Source organism: Nyctibius grandis, chromosome 6, assembly GCF_013368605.1.
Source record: "Nyctibius grandis isolate bNycGra1 chromosome 6, bNycGra1.pri, whole genome shotgun sequence".
NCBI lineage: Eukaryota > Metazoa > Chordata > Aves > Nyctibiiformes > Nyctibiidae > Nyctibius > Nyctibius grandis.
The window spans coordinates 31,134,772-31,157,961 of record NC_090663.1 but is presented as its reverse complement, the minus strand read 5'-3'; the positions used below and the strand labels follow the sequence as shown (position 1 = coordinate 31,157,961).

The 23,190-nt window shown below is 40.8% G+C and overlaps 1 protein-coding gene across 1 annotated transcript in view; it reads right to left on the bottom strand.

Annotated features, from left to right (window-relative positions):
• CWH43 (cell wall biogenesis 43 C-terminal homolog) overlaps positions 1-22,477 on the bottom strand; it is a 28,999-nt gene extending 6,522 nt beyond the window's left edge. Inside the window, exons 1-12 of the mRNA XM_068403970.1 lie at positions 22,435-22,477; positions 21,328-21,519; positions 17,497-17,617; positions 17,207-17,361; positions 15,669-15,870; positions 14,569-14,657; positions 12,408-12,662; positions 8,614-8,739; positions 6,335-6,414; positions 4,904-5,015; positions 1,337-1,466; positions 8-157 (exon numbers count right to left, since the gene is read on the bottom strand). Of these exons, the coding sequence (XP_068260071.1) occupies positions 8-157; positions 1,337-1,466; positions 4,904-5,015; positions 6,335-6,414; positions 8,614-8,739; positions 12,408-12,662; positions 14,569-14,657; positions 15,669-15,870; positions 17,207-17,361; positions 17,497-17,617; positions 21,328-21,519; positions 22,435-22,477 (1,655 nt within the window). The remainder of the gene's footprint in view (positions 1-7; positions 158-1,336; positions 1,467-4,903; positions 5,016-6,334; positions 6,415-8,613; positions 8,740-12,407; positions 12,663-14,568; positions 14,658-15,668; positions 15,871-17,206; positions 17,362-17,496; positions 17,618-21,327; positions 21,520-22,434) is intronic.
• Positions 22,478-23,190: the final 713 nt, after the last annotated feature.

The window sequence follows — 23,190 nt, the reverse complement described above, 5'->3', positions numbered from 1 at the left end:
TACACACTCTTCATTTCCAAAGTGGGCAACAACAAAATCAACCAGTTTCCCTGTGAAGTTGACAGTCATGGAGATGGCAGGTGCAATCTCTCCCTCTGGAGATGGAAGGAGGTGATGGGTAGATTTTACAATTGGATACCTTGATAGCGCCATAATCCTACATGAGAAGAGGCAGATAAATATGAGCAGAAGACTAATGGTCACTGAATTCGAACTATCAGACCAGAACACGAACCATCTCTAGCAGATTCTTCTGAATTTAGGTTTTCCTCTAAAATGTTACTGAAGTACATGTCTGAAAATGTATTATCAAATTCATGCCTACACTAAGAAATACCATTCCAGATATATGAATTCTTACACTGAGCCTTTCAAAACCTGCATCCTCACATAAAACAGAATTTTATACTACCAGTAATTAAAATGTATTTTATTAGAAGTAGAAGTGGGTAGAAATACATCTTTAAAGTGGGAGATTTCTCATTCTTTCAGCTTCTGTTTGGAATCAACCTTAAAACCATTTCACACCAGGTTTTTCAAAATATTTCATGAAGAAAATTTCAAGAGGGTGACTTTTCTGCTCCATTCTGCATCACTTAAAGACACAGGCTCTGGAAGAGCAAAGTTACTGATTTCCCCTCACATATGGCAAAAATTAAATAGTCATTGCTAAATCACTAGGAAGTTCCATCTGCCAGAGAGATCTGCATATCCCCATGAAAAAAAAAAGCCACATCATAAGCCACTATTTTTCAGAGGGCAAAGATATTCAAAGATACGCAACCGGTCATAGCAAAGATATGCAAATGGTCAAGCATTAAAGTAAAATCAGACACAAAAAATCTGGTCAAATAGACACGCACCTTTCTATGCCCGTTTCCCACAATACAGACCAAGCTGGATTTAATGAACTCAAGATTTCCAATAACTCCAGGCAGAGTTACATTTTCCAACTGCTATCACATTTTTAAGTCTGAAATATAAAGTTCTCATAGCCCAAAACAAAATAATGAGAAAAGGGAATCAGATATAGTACTCAGAACGCCAAACTCCCAAATCCATACATTAAGGGGCAGGATGCCATTCTCTGCATCACCAAAGCCAAAGTAGCTTACAGGGGCAGGCTCCAAAACCTGATCATTTTTAACAACAAGAAAACTTCATCTGCATCGCACTGTAATGCTAAGGAATCAAAGCATGTTCTTAAAGACAAGCTCCAACAAGTGATTACAGTTATTATTATTCCAATTATTCTTTGCCCATGTTCTAGTGGAGTTAGTATTGGGTAGCGTATTTACATTTATTTACTGTCACTGTGCATGTAAAGATGACTCACCCCCAAGTGTGATCTCTTGTGCTTGGACCAAAATCTGTGTAAAATCCTAGTCTTTCTCCTAGCCACATCGTTGGATCGTTGTTCCCAATGAATGGTTTAGAGGCATCACTCTCTATAATAGTGATAAAATCTGCATCTAAAATGGGGAAGAAAAAAAGAAAATATTTCCAAATGTGTAACTGTGACTGTCCTGGTTTGGCCCAAACCAGGCCAATTAGTCTTAGAGAAACCAAGGTCACTGCTAAATTCCTCACTGCTTACGAGTGAAGAGCCGAAGGGGGTTGTACCTGCAGGGAGGAGTGGACGGGGCAGGTGACCCAGGATTGACCGGCAAGGTATTCCATCCCATACACATCATTCTCACTTTCCTGCTTATCACTAACCCACTGCCTCCTGGAGGTGGGGCCCAGGAGGGAGGGGCCCTCCTGTCTCCCACTGATTGGTACCAGCTTTGCCAAATCTCCAGTTAAAAGCCTGCAGGTGTGATGGCAGGGGAGGTACTGCATTTTCCCCTCTGCCCGTGCTGGGGAGAGCTACGACATTTTCCCCTCTGCCTGTGCTGGGGGGAGGTACTGCCTTTTCCCCTCTGCCTGTACTGGGGGGAGCAACTCTGCCTGAGGAGGATTTCCAAGCTCTCAGTCTTGGCTTTGTATATATTTGTATATATTTGTATATATTTGATTATTTCTATTACTATTGTTATTATACTCTTTTTCATTATTATAGTTTATTAAAACTGTTTTAACTTTTCAACCCATAAGTCTCTCTCCCTTTTCCCTTTCCCTTGGGGGGGGGGGGGGAGAGGGTTAACAGAGAGCATCTGCCACCTGGTTAATAGCCAGCCCAGCTTTAAACCGTGACAGTGACCTATCAATGTGATTCATAAATGACTACATAATATCATAATTTCCCTTTTGATTACACAGGGCTGGACACAAGCCCTTCAGGAGTCAATCAGGGCAAATCTTAATGCTGGCAACAACAAAGTCATGCCCAAACTTTTGGTCGCTGTGGCTACACAGCCTCTGATGGAGAGAGAGTTAGTGTCTGGTTGCCATAGCTCCTCCCCAGTGCATAACCAGACACACGTGAGACTGCACAGTACAGCTGGCCCGCACATACCTAGTGCGGATCATTTCAAAAGCATTAGACATAACGTGCACACACAGATTAACAGCACAGTAGCACGGCTACTGCTTTCAACTTGAACAAGCGCTACACAGCACATCTGCACTTATGTTCATTTACCAAATCCTGTTCTGCTCCAAAGGGTCCTGTGCAAGAGGGAGCAGGCTGCTGCTGCCAGAACAGTTAATCAGCCCATAGCAACCTAGCATCAGCCCCAGGCATGGTAACAGAAGGGTTCCCAGCTCTAGTGAATTGTTGACAGCCACCTCACCTCACCTTCTCAGGGCACTGTGGTCCCTCCCTGTTTACATGCTGAGGTGTGGTTTTGTCAGGACAACATGACAGGTTCTCCTATATTTTAGCTGCAGGATACAGGAAGGGCTGTGCGGTTCCTCAAGGAACTGGCAGCTAAGAAAGACCTGCCCATGCCTGAAGGAAGGTGGGAGTCTGCAAGCTGGCCACAGGCTGGGTGAACCATCCAGGCTCAGCTCGAGCAGCAGGTCAGTATGGCTGCAGCAGCAGCAAGTGCTCCCTTCTTGCTGTGATTATGCCCCCCTTGGAGTGCTCTCCTACTCTAGAAGGCAGATCGAGTCACCACTTCATCCGCAGCCTTCTGTAAGGAATTAAGATCGCTCCATCCAGCACCACTCTTGCCACATAAGATTTTTTTGCTTTTGAAATGTTTTATTTAGCACTATGAAAGCAATGTTAGTAGGGAAAATGGTAGCTCAGAGTGCTTTTAAGCAGATTCCCAGACTTTTGCTTCTACATCATTAGTGCATGTGCTGGCCACAAAAACAATGACTGAAATCATTGAGAGGGGTCGATGTTGGTTCCCTTCGGGCCAGACAGGAGTTCCAGTCACAAAAGCCATTACATGTTGCATCTTCACTGTACCAATAGAGAGAAGATGAGCCCAAGGAATGCAGACCACCACACCTTTAAAGATAACACCTATGCTGAAGAATTTAGCCACTCTTTTCTCTGTGCCTCTCAAAATCAGCCACTCTTCTTCAGCAAACAGTTTAAAAATCTCCAGCTTAACTCTGAATGCATTAATGCATTTCTTGGAAATGTTAATGTGGTATTTTGTATAACAATATACATGTAACATAAAACTCCAAAACACTGTTTTCAGCAATCAGGAATTAAGATTTATTCATTTATATTTTGGAATTTGCTGCCTTTTTAACTTACCAACTGCTTCTTTTAGAAGTGATACTTCATTACCACAAAGAAATGCTCAATGGACATAATCAGGTAATCATTTTTTCTAATATTCATGTATTTAAACTATAGGTACCAGGAACAAATGCATTCATTACGGTTCATAAATAAATATGCAAAGATTAAATAAATACCCAGACATGAGCTATGGAATCACACATGTAGAAGAATGCCCCAAATTTCAATTAATCAAATGTCCCAGTTGTTTTCTCCTATCGCTAGACAGCCTACATAGCTCAGCCCTCTGCACCTTTGGTCATGGCACAACGGAGTGAACGATGCACAAATCAGCCTGTTCCCTCTTCACTAACTCCTGGGCATCTCTGCCACAAAATCAAGGCTTGCACAGCAGCACCAGTGCCAGGCCCTTCCCACTGCTTGGGTCTGTCGAGACTGAGCTGCTCAGGAAAGCTGTGTGGTGCATTCACACCATAGCAAGAGAGGAGAACAACAAATGCTGGAATGACAGCATGGATACTTCCTCATCTCCTGAGCTGCTTTAAATCTTAAAGTGGCAGCTCCCTATCTCATGGGCATTGCAGAAAACAAGTAACACCTACAAGCACCACTGGTCAATTCCTTTCAGTGCACCCTGCAGCAGCACTGATCTTTGGTCCAAATTCTTCAATTTTCCAACCAAAATCCTCTCCATGAACAACAGGTCAGACACCCTTCTTTACAGTAAAATCATGACAATTCAACCAAGCTACAATCACTATTTTTCTTTTATACATTGCTCTGGCTCAGTGATGGAAACAGACTTGTCTGTTTCTCCTCTGTATACCTTGTTTAGGGCATTCTAATTTCAGACCCTTTAGGAATTATACAATGCTTCACAACTAAAAAAAAAACCTCGTAGAAGTTATAAAATGTTAAACTTGATCTAAAAGGATATTTATCATTATTTCATTTATGCAAAGAATTTCTCTATAGACAAGTAACTCATCAGCAATATGAGAAAAATATCAAAATAATAAACATAGTGTTTCCTCCAACCAGAAACCTCTTTAAAATACATTTTAAAAAATTATCACTTCTGCAAATGGATTTTTAACAGAAGTTATTGTATTGGAACAGTTCACAAATTCAGGAGAAAGCCACTAGACACAGGTTCTTGCATTAGTGCAAGAATGGACTCAGTTACCCAGCAGGTGTTCCTGCTTCTATCTCTTCAGATGAACCCTCTCAAATATAAATGAAGTGGAAAAAAACCATTACCTGTCTGATTAAGCAAATTAGCTGATCCTTCCAAATTAGACCATCCTTCATTGTCATAGGCAAATCTAAATGGCCAGATCATAGCAGAGAAGTCTCTCTTTGGAACCTCAAAAAAAAAAATGGAAAAAAAGTCAAGGACAATTTGACTTTTATGTATTACACACAATATCAGATACATGGTGCCATAAAAGACACGCAAGAAGAGCTGTTTTAACCAATATATTTTCCTAATAAAGCTGTCAGGATTACAAAAGACTTTAGGTATTTTTGAGGAAAATCTGCTATTAACAAGAGGAGAAAGTCATCATAGTTAAAATGAATTTGTACAAGTAACAGTAAATAAACAAACATAAAAGAGACTAAGATTTTTTTCATCTTTCTAAGCGGAACTACCCACTTTTTTCCACATTATAAGGTACTACAAACCTGGATGAGTTCTAAAAAGAAAGCCAACTGTATATGTCTGTGTGCACGTGTGAATACGCACGTGCATGCGGACACATACACACACACACACAATTTGTACTTAGTTCTCATCACCTTTCCTGCATCTTTACCTGCATTTGTCATCACTGATTTCTCTAACAAAAAAATTACCAACAGGAACACATGTCGAGAGCAAGTTTCAAAGGACTATTTCTGAACTGCCACCAAAGGAAAAAAGTCTTAATTCATAATTGCAACCAACTGCTTCAAAAATTCAATTTCATATTAGTGATCAATTAAACCACAGAATGGAAACATGTTCATTTATATCTGATCAAAACAGCTCTAATTTTGAATTAAAATTACTAAATAGGCAAGCAGCACACTCTGACAACTTGTAAGTAATCTAAATGCTAAACTTTGCTATCATTAAGCATCTTAATAGTTACTATCATTGCAATACCTGTTTTTTTGCCAGATAGAGAACTGGAATCTTCTGATTTTTATCCAATTTCCACAACTAGTCTAAGTGTAATCTAAGTCAATCAACTTTTCAGAGAGATTCAATTCAGAGTTATGCTTATAAATACAAAAGCATAGAATTCCTTCAGTTGGAAGGAACCTCAGGAGGTTATCTGTTCAAACTTCCCTGATGTAAGATCAGGCTGCTAACAGCATTGTCAAGTTTTGAATACAATTCAAATAAACTCATTTATAAAAGTAACATTCAAATTTAGTATGAGGCAAGCATCTCTCAGTTTTTCAGAATTTTTTTTCCCTTCATAGCAGCACTATAAATCTCCAAAGACCCAGACATTTCCCATGTTCAACATGAATTTACAAATTAAACTTTTTGCATCTTCATTTCTGCATTAGTTTTGCTGAATACTTGGATACTGGTACAAAGACTTCTTCAGCACCAACCAATACACCTAAGATACCACATGCACATTTTTCTGTATATTTGAAAGTTACCATTTTCACAAACATACTACTCACCCCTTGGCCCAGCTTCTTCTGGTAAGTTTTATAGCGTAGACCCAATCCTAGCAAACCAACACCAACAAACAGCCACAATACTAAAACAGAAAAACACAGAAAAGTTGTTTTTAAAGCAAGAGAAAATAATGTTATCATTGCAGTTAAACAGAACTGGGTACACTGTCATTCTAAGGTGTGCTATTCATACAATGGGAAATAGATACACTTACATTTCCACATATGCCCGTAATAACACCATTCCAAAGCAGTGTACTTAGGAGTATCTATAGGCATGCAGAATATCTGTATGTGTGCAGATACACTTACATTCTCCAAAACACAACTGGCTGAGCAGATACAATATACCAAAACTCCTTGGAATATTTATGTAAAAATGATACCTACTGAAGAATTCATTATAGGAGATGAGTAAGAGCATCAAGTAAACCTTCCAGTGTTTTCCTCTCTGTGTTCCAGGTATGCATTTCTAGTATACATTTTTTATTTTGTATTAATACAATGCGTGGAAAAAAATTTAGTTTACTTCAGAAGCCTTTCTATGCCAGAAACGTGATCCCTGCCAGACATCCAGAGCAGTTCTTTGATACATTCTTGGAGAGGCACTATGGCTTCACAGAATGCAAATTCAGAGCTCTCCCATTGCTCCTGTAGCCTTCCAAATAACCGCAGTGGGCACTTAAGAGCTCTCAGGGTTCAGCACATTGTAATTTGATGATCAAACCCCTCTGCAGTTATTTCACTTACACAGTGGCATACGCTATCTACAATGATTTCAGTAGCTCTAGTTTATTCTTTCATCAAAATTCTTTAAACAGATATGTAATTCTTTTTGTGCAGGTTTTATGGCACAATTCTCTGTAAAATTTAAATAAATTTTATCATGGATGATGCTAGAAGAAAGGACGTGCTGTTTACATTAGCAAATGTCAAGCAATGTCATACTCTGCAAGATGCAAAGGTGCTTAAAGGGGAAGCTGAGAAACAATACAAGTCTGGGCATGATGAGGAAGTACAAGAGTTAGTGTTGTAATGTCACAAAATTAGCTGAGCAAGGGCGGTGCTTTGTGACAGTATTTTGAAGTATTTACTCACTTTTGTGAAATGTTTTGAGTAGTAATATTTAAAGCACTTGCATTGGTGCCCACGTTGCCTCTAACAAACTCTCAGGGGCCACATTCTTCTGTCCCCTGAGTATATAGGGTAAACACCTTCATAAAGATTTCAGAAATAGCCCTGAAAATTGGTGAAGCACTATTGCCTCTGCTTTCCAAATAAGGCAAAATAAGGTACGCAAGTAATAAAGTGATTTGATCCAAAGTCACAGAGGAAAAAAGATGCGGGAATTTGAACCATCAGCATCCTGATCCCTGTGGGGTTAGCACACCCCAACACCTAGCAATTTTTTCCTTTACCAAACTTCACAATATTGACCGACTTTTTCCTTAGAAAAAGTAACCTAACAATGAAAACAAATCTGAAGCTCAAATGATTGTAGAGAAATACCTGAAAACATCATTTGGATGGATTCCAGAGGTTTATAAGCCAAAAAGCAGTAAAACCTCAAACATTTTAGTTTCTCTTCAAAACCTAAGGAAAAAGCAGACCTCATACATATCATCTGGAAAGCTGGGATCCCTAGGCATAGTTCACAGGCAGGAGATGAGAAAGGTTTCCTGAGGACAGGCCTGGTCTGAACGTGCAGCAGGGCATCAGGATCATGTACTGATGTGACCCACAACAGGCTTTGCAGGACTGCCTCCTCACGTGGGAGGGGTGTCACATTATACAGCAGCTCCTGGGCCAGCTGAGTCCCATCCCACTGCCAGCCAGCTCACACAGCCCTATAAAGGGTGTCACACTGAACTGTTTCAAAATCAACGTACCAAATGGGCTGAGAAATCATTCATATCTTTTGTATACACATGCAATAAATCCCAAGATCCAGAGAGGTCTCCTCCTCAACCACCAAAATGAAATCACAAATGATGCCAAATCCATTTTCACATTTTCTTTTTTCCCCAGTTCATTTTTTTAGATCTCCATTTAACACACTCCATGAGTCTTTCTCAACTGTAATCACAGTGAATCAGCTCCTCCACTAGTATATGTCACCATTAAAACTGGAACTAGGCCAGTACCAACTGCAAGTCTGGCTCTAAATCTAGCACCAAAAAAATGTTTCTAAAACATCTGAGCAAAACACTCCACTGCATTACTCTTTTTCCTCAGACAGTATTCTTAGAGTCATGGAAGAAAGGAAGTGAAATTATACTTACATAGTTTAATATAGTTTTTACTCTTTTTGAATAGTGGCTTTTGGTTGCTTTTCACTTCAAAGATAGAGCTAAGGTCTCTCTTGGGTCCTGTTAGAAAGTCTACCCCAATACATAACATTATAAACCCTGTAAAAATATAAGTTATTAGTTTTTTCATAGAACTTTAACATATTAAACATTGCTCATAAATGCACCATTTATAAACTTACAGCTGTTGTGTAACGTTCAACCTTATGGCTCCAACAACAAAAACAATTCAAAGCACAAACACCATTCAATGTCATGCCCAATGTAGTAATGCAGGCAATATGAGATTTATTGATAGAGAAGATGCTGCTTATCATTGTCACAGTATTCACCTCAACTATGCCTGCAGCACTTCAAAAATTTTTAATTTACACTGCTGTACTTGTTGCCATAAGCATTGCTTCCAACAAAATGAGCTAGTGACATTAAACATGCCACTAATGATAAATATTTCAAAAAAATATTTCAAAATAGTAGTATTGCAATAAGAAGTCAAAGCTAAAAGATTATTTAAAATGCCACTGAACACCTGTTTTACACAAAAATAATGAAGTTCAAAATTATATTGTTCGGGGGTTTTTTTCCAAATAAGCTGCTGCTAAGATTTAATACACCTGAAACAGCCTTATTAAGCCTGCTTTGTGCTGATGACTGAAAAGCAGACCTAATAGTAAAAGTATCTAGCCAAAGACCCCTTTCACATTATGAACTCTACTCTGGACTACGGTGAGCTCCAAAATACAGTCCAACTTTGGGCCTTTCAGGCTGAGCACAAGGCAGGCTACTGACACTAATGGAATTTACAGCTGTTCTTGCTCTTCCCTTGAAACCCAGCAGCCTAAGGATCAGGATATTACCAGGTAACTTTGTGGTCGCCAGCATCAGGCTGCATTGGGTGCTAACCGAGCAATTCTCGGAACGTGTGTCATTATTCACTATGGAAACGCAGAGATATTTTAACTCTTCTGGGTCTCACTACTGCACATTTTATCAGGTTCCTTCTGTTAGTGAAATATTTGTTTAAAGCCATGTTTTCCCTTCCTCCATTCATGTACCAATTGGGAGAACAATAAAAACAAAAATATTTTAATCCTTTGATCTGAGGCAAAGTAGCAAATCTTTCAGCAGACCTCCCCACCTTTGTGGATACTAACACCAACTTCCACAGAACCTCAGGCACACTTAGCCAGCACTCTCAAGCAAAGATTGATTTGCAGAAGAGTTTCAGGGTGTTACATCAAAAAGGCTAGCACACGGTAGATAAATTATGCTAAAATGCTTCCAGGCCCCTATGGATGGCTACATCTCTCAGCTCAGCCCAGTGCTTTCAAAGTTTACTGGAATTAACCTGGACAAGAGCAATTAAGTTACATCTACATATTACAGATCTTAAAATAACAGCTTGATTAAAAAAACGCATTGTTGATTGTAGATGTCTATTATCGTTGCAAATGAACTGCTCTATCACCAAGATACAAGTAACACGTTTTTACATAGGAACTACAAAAGCAATTGCTCAACAGTTTGTTCTAACACAGCGTAAGCAGAGTGCAGCTGGTTGGGAGGAGCAGTTTAACATGGCAGCATCTTCTATAGTGCTCCAGAGCCAACAGAGGCAGCTGTGCTTTTTAAGAACAGACAACTAAGCACATCTATAGACACATTTTACAAGCTAATAAGCAACTTCAGTGCACTAACCGTTGCAATGCACTGTGATGGTATCTTTTCTTTTCAATAGGTAGCTCAGACTAATAGTACAAGCACTTTTCCCTATCCCTTATGAGCTAAAGGATGCAATTACCTGCAAAGAAAACATGGGAGCATAATGAATTGGCTAAGAGCTGTGCTGGAGAAGGTGTATGTCCTTAATACCTTTGTGGCATAGTTAGTTATAGCTGAAGATGAAATAACCATTACTCAGTATCTTCTCATTGCCCTTACTTGTTACATCAGTTGTAGTGAAAGTTTGCAAACCAGGAAGCTGGGTCTAGTGCAATGAGGAAGAGTGCACACACAAAACCTTTCTCAAAGGGAGACCGATTCAAAGCCATTAAAGTTGATGGAAGACCAGGGATCCGACCTCTCAGTATTATGTTACATCACAGTGAAGCAGCACAGAAGTTTTGAATATAATGATCTTACTTTCATTGTCACTTTTCCTGGTGCAGTTCCCTACCCAAACCACGGCAAGAGAAAGGCAGGATATTGGGACAGGAGAAGAAAGCAAGAAATAGCACTTGCACCTGAAAGAAACCAGAAGAAAACAAGCAGTTTGCCAGAAAGCCAAGCTGTAAGGGAAGAAGCGCAGCAACAAAAACACAAACTCATGGTATAATTTGGAAATCTTTTTGATGCCATCCCGTTGCTTATCAAAGAAAGAAAATGGATTCACAGATGGAATATAAACTCATGTAGCGACATCAGCTGAGACAGGTTCAGTTCACAGAGGTTTTTTTAGCAAAGAGAAGGTTAGGGCCATCTCTGTGTTACTATCCAGTGATCATGCCAGATGATCCATTTCAAAGGAAGTGACAGAGAGGGATTTTATATAACAGCTTTTCTTTTGTCATTACTCAAGAAAGCATTTGACACTCCTCGACCACATGCTTTCTTTATATAACTTCAAAAAATAAAATTAAATTGACTGAGATAACTGTTTCTATGGACCCCCAGAGTGCTTTCAGAACAAAGAAAACTGCAATAAATGTAACTCCCCTCAAAACATAACAAACTGAAGCCCTGCATGTGATTGCTGTAATACATGAAACACATATGGAGACTGAAAAACTGGAGTGACAGAAAGTGGTTGCAATGACATTTACGAAATCTAAAACCATTGGAGCAACAAGTCAAGCATAGCATTCATTAATCCTTTTCAAACAAAATACAGGATAATGCGTCACATCTTAAAATGTGCCACACACTTAGCCCACGACAATGTTTGGCATTGTTTAAATAGAATTAGTGAAATATGCTATTGAAACACATTAGTAACTATTAAGAAAATAATTCTGGAGACAAAACCAGAAAGAGCTGGTTTCATTTCTACCTCCTCGCCTTCATCAAGAGATCATTTTGCTAAAACCTTTATATTTGCTCACCTCAGTTTTTCCACATTGGCAAATACCTGACAATTTCTTTTCTTCCTCTTCTGTTTGCATGTTTCTGACACTGCAAGCTTATTGACATTCCTCCAAACATGCTGGTGGGTCCACAAAGCATAAGGTAGAGCCACATGGAAATGAAGCCCAGGTCTCAAATGCAGACTAGCTAGATGAGCAGGATGCTGCTCTTTGCTCCTCAGAGCAGGGCTAAATAATGCATTGAATTACATTACAGTTCAGTAACACAGCCTTCATAAACCCCCGAGTTTCCAGAAACTACATTGCTACTGGAGGTACCACACTGCTATCTTCGGTAGCTGGCATAGAGGTGCATTCACACCCTGGATTGCAGCCATATTTTTAGGGTGACTAATTAACAGATCTCTTCCTCAGTTGTGTACTGCGATACCAGACTTTTTTTTACTTTGTCATTTTCCCTCAACTGAATTCCATTTTCTGCCCACATTTTAAACTATTTCTAACAGTAACAAAACAAGTAGTTTATTTTTTGCATGTCTCTTATTTTCTCATAGAAACTCTTACCATACTAAATCAAACAGGAGCTGAGCATTTGGAAAAACTATTTATACACTAGATACATTTTAAACATCTGGTTGAGGGTAAAGCAAGCATATTTGTATTTGTTCATAGTCATAAATGTACCTAAAAGAAGATGGGAGCTTTCTCTAGCATAAATTCCTCCAGGTACAAATTTATAAGCTGTACACCATACACAGAAGAATAATTCAAGAATATAGGCAAACATGGCTGTACTCATGGCTTTCCCAGGATGCAGACAGCTAATAAAACGTCCAGCCAGTTGAGGCCACACACACATAGTAAAAAGAGCAAGAATGTTGCCTGCAACAGCAGCACTCCAGGTGTGTAAATAAAGGAGACCAGCTGAAGATGCTAAACCTGTGAAGGGATAGAAAAGAACAGACTAAGTCACAGTCAGGTATATTATCTGCCACTTTCTTTTTCACATTTTGTCTAGGAAAAAAACAGAGTCTGGGAAATATAACTGTGCTTTGCAGCCATGAGAACTGCATCTCTAGAAGGACAGTTATTCTCAACAGCCAAAGACAGCCTCTTACTTTTCCCAAAATCTCATTCTCTTAGAGATTGCTTATTCAGCTGAAAATAGTGCAGTAAAAAGACAGCAGAGAAGCATCAAGACCCAAAACTGAACAGTTTTTCTTACACAGAGCTCTCCTAGCACGACAGAGGTCTGATGCAGTTTTTAAGGGATTAACAGGTCTGCCTGTTATGAACCTCCCTTAATATAACATAGAAAGAATCAAATAGGTTAATGTGAAGAGAAAACATACCTTTCCCCGATCTTTTCTCCCTTTAGATAACCATATAATGGGCAAGAAAACAACTATTGATCTTTTACTAACTGCAAGATCCTTGATTTACCACACTGTCTTTGTCTGTGATGGGATTTGACCCCAAATAGAACATTAACAACCACAGAAACTCTCTGTAACAGGAAGAATTCATAGTGAAACTTCATTGTAGGAAAGAAAATGTTTACTAACTTTCACATCATGATAGCAAATGTATACAAACTTTTTAATATTTTATTCATGCATCAAGGTTCTGAGCAGTTCAGATACAATGCTTGAATCAGCTAAAGGACCATTCTATACTTGCTTTAAATTAGCCATATCTGTACATCAAAAATCAAATGCTCATACTCACATTACAATCTGCACACACATTTCTTAAAACTAACGCCTGCACCAAAAGGTAAATTGTGTGGGCAACTGATGGCTTAAGCATTGCCAGCTTGTGGCTTTATTGTGACTTTCACGATATTTAATATTTTATTTTGGTTCCTGACTAGGAGAAACTCAGTTTGCATTAAACTTCTCGTCTTCAAGGTTGTGGAAAATTACTTGAAACTATTGGCTCTTAAGCACTCAAATATGAAGTGAAGAAGAAAAAAGCAAAACATAACTCAGTTTCCTCTGGTCTCTGTATTTTGACATGTCCCAATTTATTATTAAACTTTTGTAGAAAGTCCTGCTTTGTCTCCTTGACATAAACATCTACAATTAGTTAAGGCCAAAAGAGAAGCAGATTTATGTTTTTTATAAATAGCATTTATACCACTAAATTTCACTCAGATGGGCTTACAAATTAAACCAAGATGCATCCATCCATGCTGAGAAGGTATGGAAAACACACCTCTCCACAGTTCAAGAGCAGAATTCTTTCCATCTCCTCCTACTTGTTCGACACATAGCTTGCTCCACAGTATAGCTATACCATCCTCTTGAAAATGGATGTCCAGATCCAGCACTTGAATCCCTCTTCCCACTACCCAAGACCCACTGTATGCAGACTGATTCACAGATATATTGCTCCAGCAGAACTGCTTTGATGTTCATACTATTTTACTGCCTGGAGATCTTGGCAACTAAGGAGGCAGGAGGTAAGCTTGCCTCCAGGTGAACTGCTCATTAAATTACAAGTTATTGTGCCTCCTGCAGAATTGAGAGGCTTGCGTCATCTCAACCCCATAACCCTAAATGTAGCCTTACACAATGCAGACAGTGAGAACTGAGACACTACTCATGGGAACAGAACCTCAACAGGGGCTTCTGAAGAGAACAACGCTACTCTGCAATGGCCTGTAGATCTGGCCTGTAACTCTTAGTCAACTGGTCAGACCTGTGTATACTACAGTCAATGACAGAGAAAAACGACGCTTTAATTAGCAATTGACTTTTATGAGATGTGGTGCAGGGTCATAGGGCTGAGTGAAGGGAATAAAGTAATAGAAACAAAAATTCTGCTCAGGATTTGCACCTACCTACAAGAAACCAGGCAAAACAGGTGACAGAAGACCAGCTCCAAAATGAAAGCATCAGTCCATGAGCCAGGCCCAATAGAACTGTACCTCTAATACAACCATAAGAAAAAAGAAATCACACATTAATACAATTTTATAAACACCTGGTGTTGGAAAAGAAACTTCCAGACATACAGACAAGGATGCTTGGTAATATTTCATAATCCTTTTATTTTAAAAAGAACTCAATTTGAGCACAAAGTATCTTTATGTCACACCCTGCTACATTTTCTCCCCTTTACTGGACGTAAAAAACATCCAGTTGAAAATAATGGCAGTTTTTCATAATGTATAAGCGAGCTATGCTCAGCAGCAGAAGCACTCCACTGAAGCACTGGGTACAAAAGGCAAAAAGACCTCAGAGAAAATGAGAGGGAGGAATCCACCCCAAACAGAAGTATTTTTTTCACGTCAAATAGGGGATCCTACAGCATCTAACATTGCTATCAGTCTTGGGTAGCTCTTGCACATACTAACTCCAAATTATTAACTACCTCACCTGCCACTACACACAGTTGACCCAGAATAACTAATGTGGTCTCTTTCTAGATTTTGGAACCCAGGTGAGCAACACACAACATTAAGACTAAATTCTTACTAACCAAAACTTCTACAGATGTATATCTTTTAAAATTGCACACAGTTTACTTTTTTTATCTGCATGCATCTCTGACGTACACTATTTCCTACCATCTCCTCTCTGAAGTTAACTGCTAGATTCATTTACTGCATATTATGGGTGCGCTTCATTCATAAGTCCTTGAACCTTAGTCCTAATTTTAAAATTGTTTTGCAATGTGGCAAATCAAGTTTTTATTGCGCTGAAATAAAAATCATTCTGTATTAGAAAATTTTAAGATTTACTGGTAGAGACACAATGCTCAGAGGTATCTGAAAGCAACAATGAATCCACAAGTCCTCTGTGTAAATTACCTTGTGCCCGCTTCATTCAGTGTAAGTTCTTATACCATCGTCTGGTTGAGTTTTAATTTGTCACCCACTACAGCACTGGCTTTTGATTACTGTTTTGTTTAAATAATAATAATAAAAAAACCACTTACCCATATGGATTAGGATCTGGACCTGTATGTGGATGTCCACTTACTGCCCATCTAGAAATTAACGAGACCTCCCCAAATATCCACAGGGTGAGGAACATGAGGCTGCCAAAAGCAATCCCTGACAAAAGCCAATGAGGGTGGGAAACAGTCTCTCTAACTGCGTTACCAGCTTTGTTTGCTTCTTGTTTCCTCTTGTCTCCACCTAGAATAAGAATAGAAATATAGCTGAGCAAACTGTCAAATCCTATTAGAAAGGGTTACTGAGAAAAAGAAATAGCCAAAATCACAAAATTACCAGAATAAATTACTGGCTCAGACACAAAAGTTAACTTATCTGATCATCTGTGGAAATTGATAAGATAAAAAATCTCTAGTAACATTCCTAGGTCAGTCAGAAAAATCAACTCACCTTAAGTGTACAAAAATGGCAACCTGCCCATATGATTAGTCTTCATACTACTGGAATGTAAATAATTAAATTGGCTTTGAAAATCAGCAGAAAAGTTATTAGAATTTGTTCAGAGGATTCTGTTCTCTGAAACTCTAAACTCTGATAAGAACAAAACCTGACACTTTCAAAGCAGCCAGAAATAAACTCCCTTCCTTCTCTTCTCCTTTTTCCATGCACTTTAGACCCTCTCTCATCTAAGGAGAAAGCAGCACCTTTAATTGCATAGACATATTGCTTTGTCACCTAGGAAGAAGATAGATTCCCTTGCTAATCTCCTGCAGTAGATTCTCTTTCTAAATTATGAGGAAAGCTCAGGCTTAATTTACGTCATGTAACGCAAGTCTACAAACAATACCCACGATGCCAATTTATACCCACTTACACATAGATAAGGTCTTATCTTTCAATTAATTCATTTAGGTTATACTGAGAAGGAAGGAACTTCTGAGGATTTAACATGAGCTGCCTTAACTAACCAACCCAATCTCGCTGTCTTCCTTGGCACTACTACCTTCGCAGTTTTCAAGCGTGCTTAGCCTATGCCAGCCCCCACTGCTGGATAGTCTGTCCAGACGCTCCAAGAACTCAGGCAAATTTTGACCAGGACAACTTGTCCACTCTTTCAATTTCTTCTGTTTATTTTGCCACATCAGCTGTTCCCCAGCTTTGTCCTGTCTCCCTTTCTCTGTCAAAGGACACGCACTGGCAAAGAAACTCAAAGATCAGACTGAGTTAAGAAAATAACAGAAATACCACAGATGTTTCACGCTGGAATGAGGATAACCCATTCTGGTTTTATTGGTCTAGGTTATGACTTTGTTTGCGTTACTGTCACATTACTGATACTGCAATTAGTTGCAGTTCCAACACCAACTTACTACAGCTTGTATGAATTGCGGTATCGATTCTGCCATGTCATGGGCAGATGGAAGTACCCCATGGTTTCTAAAGTCTGCAATGCTCATGCATCAAGTCTAAAAACAGACTATACTGGGGAAACAAACCAAAGAATCAAAACCCAGTGACTCATAGATAGGTATACTTTAGGATGTTATCATAACTGCCATCTTTGCCACAACATGCTTACCTGAATAAATTCGCTCCACTGCTGCTATAAAACCAATTGTCAGTATGACAGTATTGGCAGCTTGTGAGCTCCAGACTGGGTTTAGGGATGTATACCAGATGCGAAGAACAAGGAGCATTATCTTGCCTAGCATGAAGCCCCATATCCTGATGAATCTATAAGAATAAGTTTTTGAAATAGTGATGCATTTGAGAAAAAAAAAAATCTTAACTTCTCGGGGAAAAAAAAAAAGAAAACCTCTTTTAATATAAAGAAAAGTCAGTTACAAACCCATCAGTAGAAGAAAATACCTTTGTAAACTGTTTCCTGACCACCATGTTACTGTTTGAACCAGCAATGAGGAGAAAACACCTGCAGCCAAGATGAACAGTCTAATTGAAGCATTTGGTGCCTGGTATGATGCTAAGCTTCCTACAAACAAACACACACATACACAGGTTGCTTTAATGGACTATAGAGAGAGATAATAAGGATTACCTGTGCATTAGCTCAATCTTGTCTGTAATTTGGATGGCTACACCATACATCTGAAAGCACATGACACTACACCTTTTTAAACAAACCAAAGAAACATAGGTATGGATAGAAACTGGGTATATATGACATTATAGCAGTTACCATTTTCAGGGAAAAAATAACACAAAGCAATTATCCAAGACTGCAGTGATTGCCTGAATTTAAGTACTTACGGTCATCGATTCCATAAAGAGAATATATGGATAAAATATCTAAGCATACAGATATTCCTGAACAGTGCACTGACATAACTCAAAAGCCATAAAATTTTACGTAGGGGAACTGCTCCTTTCTAAAAGGGATATGGCTTTTGCCACAGTGCACTTGCATAACTCAAAAGCCATGTCCTTTTTTAGAAAGGAGCAGCCACCATACATCGCACAAGGATTAGTAGGCAATTGCCTTAGCGGGTGTGAACAAGGCTTCCTCTGGCCCAGTATCTGGTCTCAGAGTGGTCATTAGCAGCCTGTGTCATCTTGTTACTGGAAACTGTCACTCCCCATCACTGAAAGAGACCATGCACACGCATTCCCACCACTTCCCAGCGCACAATGACCTCACCTTTATCAGCAGCTTTAAACTCTGCTAGCAAGTTTCCAATTCAAGTGGCTATGGGTCACACACACTCTCGTAACTTCAGTCAGTGTGGCCCAGGATCAGTGACAAACAGCAGGAGAAGCAACATTGTTTTGCTACCAGCCATTTGCTAAGTGAGTATGAGTCAAACTTGAAGAGATGTCAAGCAAGGAAGGCCAGAAATGGAGCTGCTCATTCTGGCAATGTGTGCTAGGAATCCTCCAACTGCCTATTTGCTCATTCTGCTCAGAGTAAAAGATGCAAAGCTTAGATCAAAGCTGGTAAAATGAAATCAATGTCTGGTGCAGATGTACTTGCATGGTCTTTAGCAGAGATTGCATGTACAATGCACACAGATTTCTGTCACTACATTGTGCTGGAATATGCAACTCTGCCTTTTCAGTTATTTCATCACTTGCTCTAGCCAGATAAAAGCTAGCATGGGTTTGCCTACTTACAGTAGACACACCTTTCATTGCTGAGCAAGTACACCCCAAATGTAAATATATCTATTCAAACATGCAAATTTATTGTGTGTTGTCTGAAGACATAGATTCAAATGGACACTACCACAGGCATAGTTCGTTGTTTTTTTTTTTTTAATAGAACACAAAATCAAGTAGTATGAAAGGATACAGAAACTAAAACAAAAGCTTTGGAGAAAATAAAGCTTCCTGGAAAGGCAAAAAGAAAGATAATGATGAATAAAGGAAGAGCCTTTTCCATCAAAACCAACAAAAACTCCAATGCCCTAAATATTCTGCTTTGGGCTAAGTATGAAGAATTTCCAGAATTTTTTACTGTGAAATTGAAGACTGAATATTTCCAGTGGAATTGGGTGGAGCATGCACAGGGTAGATTGTTCTGCCTGATTTTGCTCAACAAGCTCCAGAGGAAGGCCATGGCCCTTCTGAGAAGGGAAAAAGATCAAAAAGAGAAAGAAGGAAGAAGTGTCTAGATATGAAGAAGGAAAGAAAGCAGGAAGCATTGAGGAATAGGAGAAACAGCAGCACAGTATGATAGGACATAAATAATTTAAAAGACAGAACGAAGTGATGAGAACCAGGTAAATGGAAAGTCCTAAAGCCCAGTGCTGCCTGTGCAAGGGCATCTGGATAACTTGAGAACCTGCAGTAGGGAGGCAAGCAGAGTGAGAGTTATCACTGGCTGCTAAACTCCTTGCTGGGGACAAAGAAGGTGAGCAACATGCTCTTACATCTTCCCCAAATGCTAATGGTCACTGTAGGGCAACAGGTAAGGAGAATACAGAGTAAGTACAGTAGAGCTGGGAGAGAATATGGTGTAGACTTGCCAAGGGGTGGACAATATTAGGAGTGTTTAGGAGGTGGAAACAGCAGGGGGATATAGTCACTGTGGGAACAGCTCCTTTTCAGGCAGGAATGAAGGGGAGGTCATATCTGAGTATAGAAAGCCCAAAAGTCAGGATGCGTACAGCTTCAGTCTTCCCATGCTCTGGAGTCCTTCTATGACCACCTCCATTAACACATCCTTTCCCCACATTACTACTGAAGGTGCTAGCTTTTTGTTTGTAGTTAAGATCTTTAGGAGCTTGTGATTCAGACGAAGCAAACAGGCATAAACCAACTGACTTTACACACTGTTATAGTCCTGTCACTGCTCTTTATTTAGCAGAACAAAAATTACACACATTTAAGCGATTTCCATTTCTTTTGGCAAAGTGAACTAGTAAACATAGCAAGACGATCTGAAGGACTAATCTTAATTTTGTGTTACTGTGATATCTGAAGGAATGCAGGGTGCAATTTGAAATGCTTACACTCATTACTAGTTTCCAAATTAGCAGATCTTGTAGAAAGCAATGCACTGAGCACTGCTGCAGAAAGCTGAAGTGGAAGACTGCTCACTGAAAAGCTTACTAAAAAAGCAACAAAAAAGTATTAGGGTGGATATGACAGAATCTATACTTCATCTAAACTGATGAAACCAAAGAGCTGTGTTCAGTTCTAATATCTTTTTAGAGATAAAGAACAAGAATTCTTTTTAAAAATAAAGTCATGCAGCAAAAGAAAATAAGATGATCCCGTTTATCTTCTACTAGTAAAAGAAGAAAATTATATGGAAAGTGATTCTCTGATTATCATCTTATATTGATAAATGAGGAGCCAGGAACTGCTGTTTCTGAAAGACACCTGTTAGTAGCGCATTTTCCCTGTACACAGGATGGAGACCTTTGTCTCCTCTGAGTTCATCCAGGTGTTGCAAACTCATTAGCAATAACTTGCTTCTGAACATGGCTGTAGCTGCCAAACCTTCTCCCAACAAACTTTCTGAAAATCAACAAGAGCTAAGACTTGCACCAGTCAGCTGGAGACCAAAGGGGAAATCCCAACAAGTCTTGGTTTAGGGAGGAGCATGTGGGATGGGTAGTGAGGCAGTTTTACCTTGAATATAAGATCAAACTTTCTTCCTGTGCAACTGACAATATCAGACCCATTTCACACTCAGGACGAGCTTATAACCCCATCAATATGCTACAGACATATAGACACATTTAACAAAGGAAAAAAAAACATATTAACAAACAAAAACCTGCTTCAGAAAATAAGTCTACCAAAAAGAACATTTCACTCACAGCAGATTAATGACAGCCCCAAGCTATTCTGTAATGTCTCGTCTCTACTCATTGTCACAGAGACAGAACTGCTATACAAAAGACACCCGCTTTGCCCATCTCTGCAATATCGAAAACTTTTTTCCTATTGGGCATGACTTGTACTAATTTAAAAGCTGACAGAAACAAAAGTGAAATGAGATTTGCTTTTAATTATGCAGTATTGGTCTAAAAACCAACACAATGGATGCAAACAATATTCCTCTGACCACATCTAGAAGCTCGAGAGAAAAAGAAAAGTACGAGTTTGGGAGAGCAAGAACCTTTTATTCCTGTCTCTTTTCAGAATCATCTGAATTTTGAGGCAATTTGGAATGTTTATTCTTATGCCTCAATACCAGGATGGAATCTCTAACTCACTATGGTGCATACTTACCAACCATAGTCAGCCTCAGGAGGGCCAGGATGTACTTATTGTTAGCCAACCTCCAAAAAGGGCCAATTATCAATAATATCGGAGAAAAGAAGGCAACAGCAAAAACTTCTAGACCTGTGAGTGCCAGCGTCTGAAGGGGAAAGTAATAGATCATCGGTGGCAGTGCATGGTAAAGAGACCAAGAAATGTAGCCTAAAAAAAAAAAAGAAAAAACCCCATCATATATTTTCAACAGCATGGTTTCCTGGAGATTTCTTAAAAATATACCATTTTATACTTCCAAATATAGAATACCAAATGTATTTGAAAGTAGTTCAAGTAACAATAGCCACTTTCTGTGAATAAATATTTGCTATTTCAAGTTAAACAAACACATTTTCCCAGGAAATCGAAGGATGAGAAGAAAACAGCTCTTCCTCCACTGAGACAGTAGTTCCTGCTTCGATCTTCAGTGAAGGAGTGCTCCATCTGGGAAAGCGTTAGCGTGCAGAGGGAGCAATCCTGGCTAAACAAGTAGTCCACCCACAGTCCCAGGGCTCCTCAAAGCCAGACTGGTGGCTAAATGAATTATTCCAGTAAATCGGTGCGCCGCTCTCTCCTGAAGACACCTGGTCTAGGCACTTCAGCAGTGCGCTACGATTTTCTACACGTTTTGCGGGAGATGCTCCAAGCCCCCGAGCCCGCAGCCCCGTGGGCACCGCGGTCCGGCGGGCACCCTCACGCTGTGACCTGCTCCGGGCGGCACAGCACAGCTCAGTACCGGCTCACACGAACACCTGCACACACACTTAGCTGAGGGCACGCAATAAACCCGAGGCTGATCCACTAGACGAAAAAAAAGCACCCAGAGAAGAACACTCCGCACTGACCATTATTTACCCCTTTCCAGCGGAGGAGCTTTAACCGGTAACACCTCCCCATGCCGGGGCTGCCCCGCTACGGGCGCCGGCCGTTCCCGGGAACACCGCAGCGCTGCCGTGCCGCAGGGCTCCCGAGCGGGGCTGAAGCAGGCCGACCGGTGCCGTTAACCGCCTCCTGGCCGAGCCCACCGCGGCCTCTCACAGCTCCCTGCCCCCAGACCCGCCGGGCGGCACCGCCGCCACCTACCCAGGAGGCTCTCCGAGAGAACGGCCTTCCACAGGGGGAACATCGCCGCACGACGCTGCCCGGCTCGGCTCGCCTCGGCTCGGCGGAGGCTTCGTCCCTCTCGCCCGGAGCCGAGTCCCGAGTGCCCGGCAGGGCGCGGCGCCGCCGCCCGCCTCACGGAGCCCGCCCGGCACGCGGCGCCGGCGAGCGGCCGCCACAGCGCCCCCTGGCGGGGCGCGGGTGGCTCCGCGGGGTGCGCGCCGGCCGTGATGGGACGGTGTGGGTGAGCCGTTTCTCCCGGAGCGGGGCCCGGGGGTTGCACAGCCGTGGGCAGGGGCAGGGGGGAAACCTGCCAGAGAGGGGTGACGGCGCGGTGCTGGCCTGGGGGAGCAGGGCTGGGTGCGAGGAATGTCTCCAGGCTGGCACTGTTCAGCCCCTCGGCCTCGGCCCACACAGCATCGCTGGCAGAAATAGCGGCTCCTTAGGCCTCCGGCTCCTGAGGGCCGAGGTTCCCTTTCATTCCTGTGCCCTGGCCAGTGAGGGAGAGGAATGACCCGCTGCCCGAGCCTGCAGGGTGGCTGCAGAGCAGGCTGAGCCCCAGCAAAGCCCCACAGACCCGGTGCCTGTGCAGTCACAGAGGGCTCACGGTGGCAAAGCCTGCGTCGAGATGGCACTGTAGCTAGAGAGGATGGCACGGTGTGAGGTGACTGTGAAGAGGCGTTCAGTTAAACCAGGCATTTTTTCATGGAGGTCTGCCTGGATGGCCAGAGTTTATTC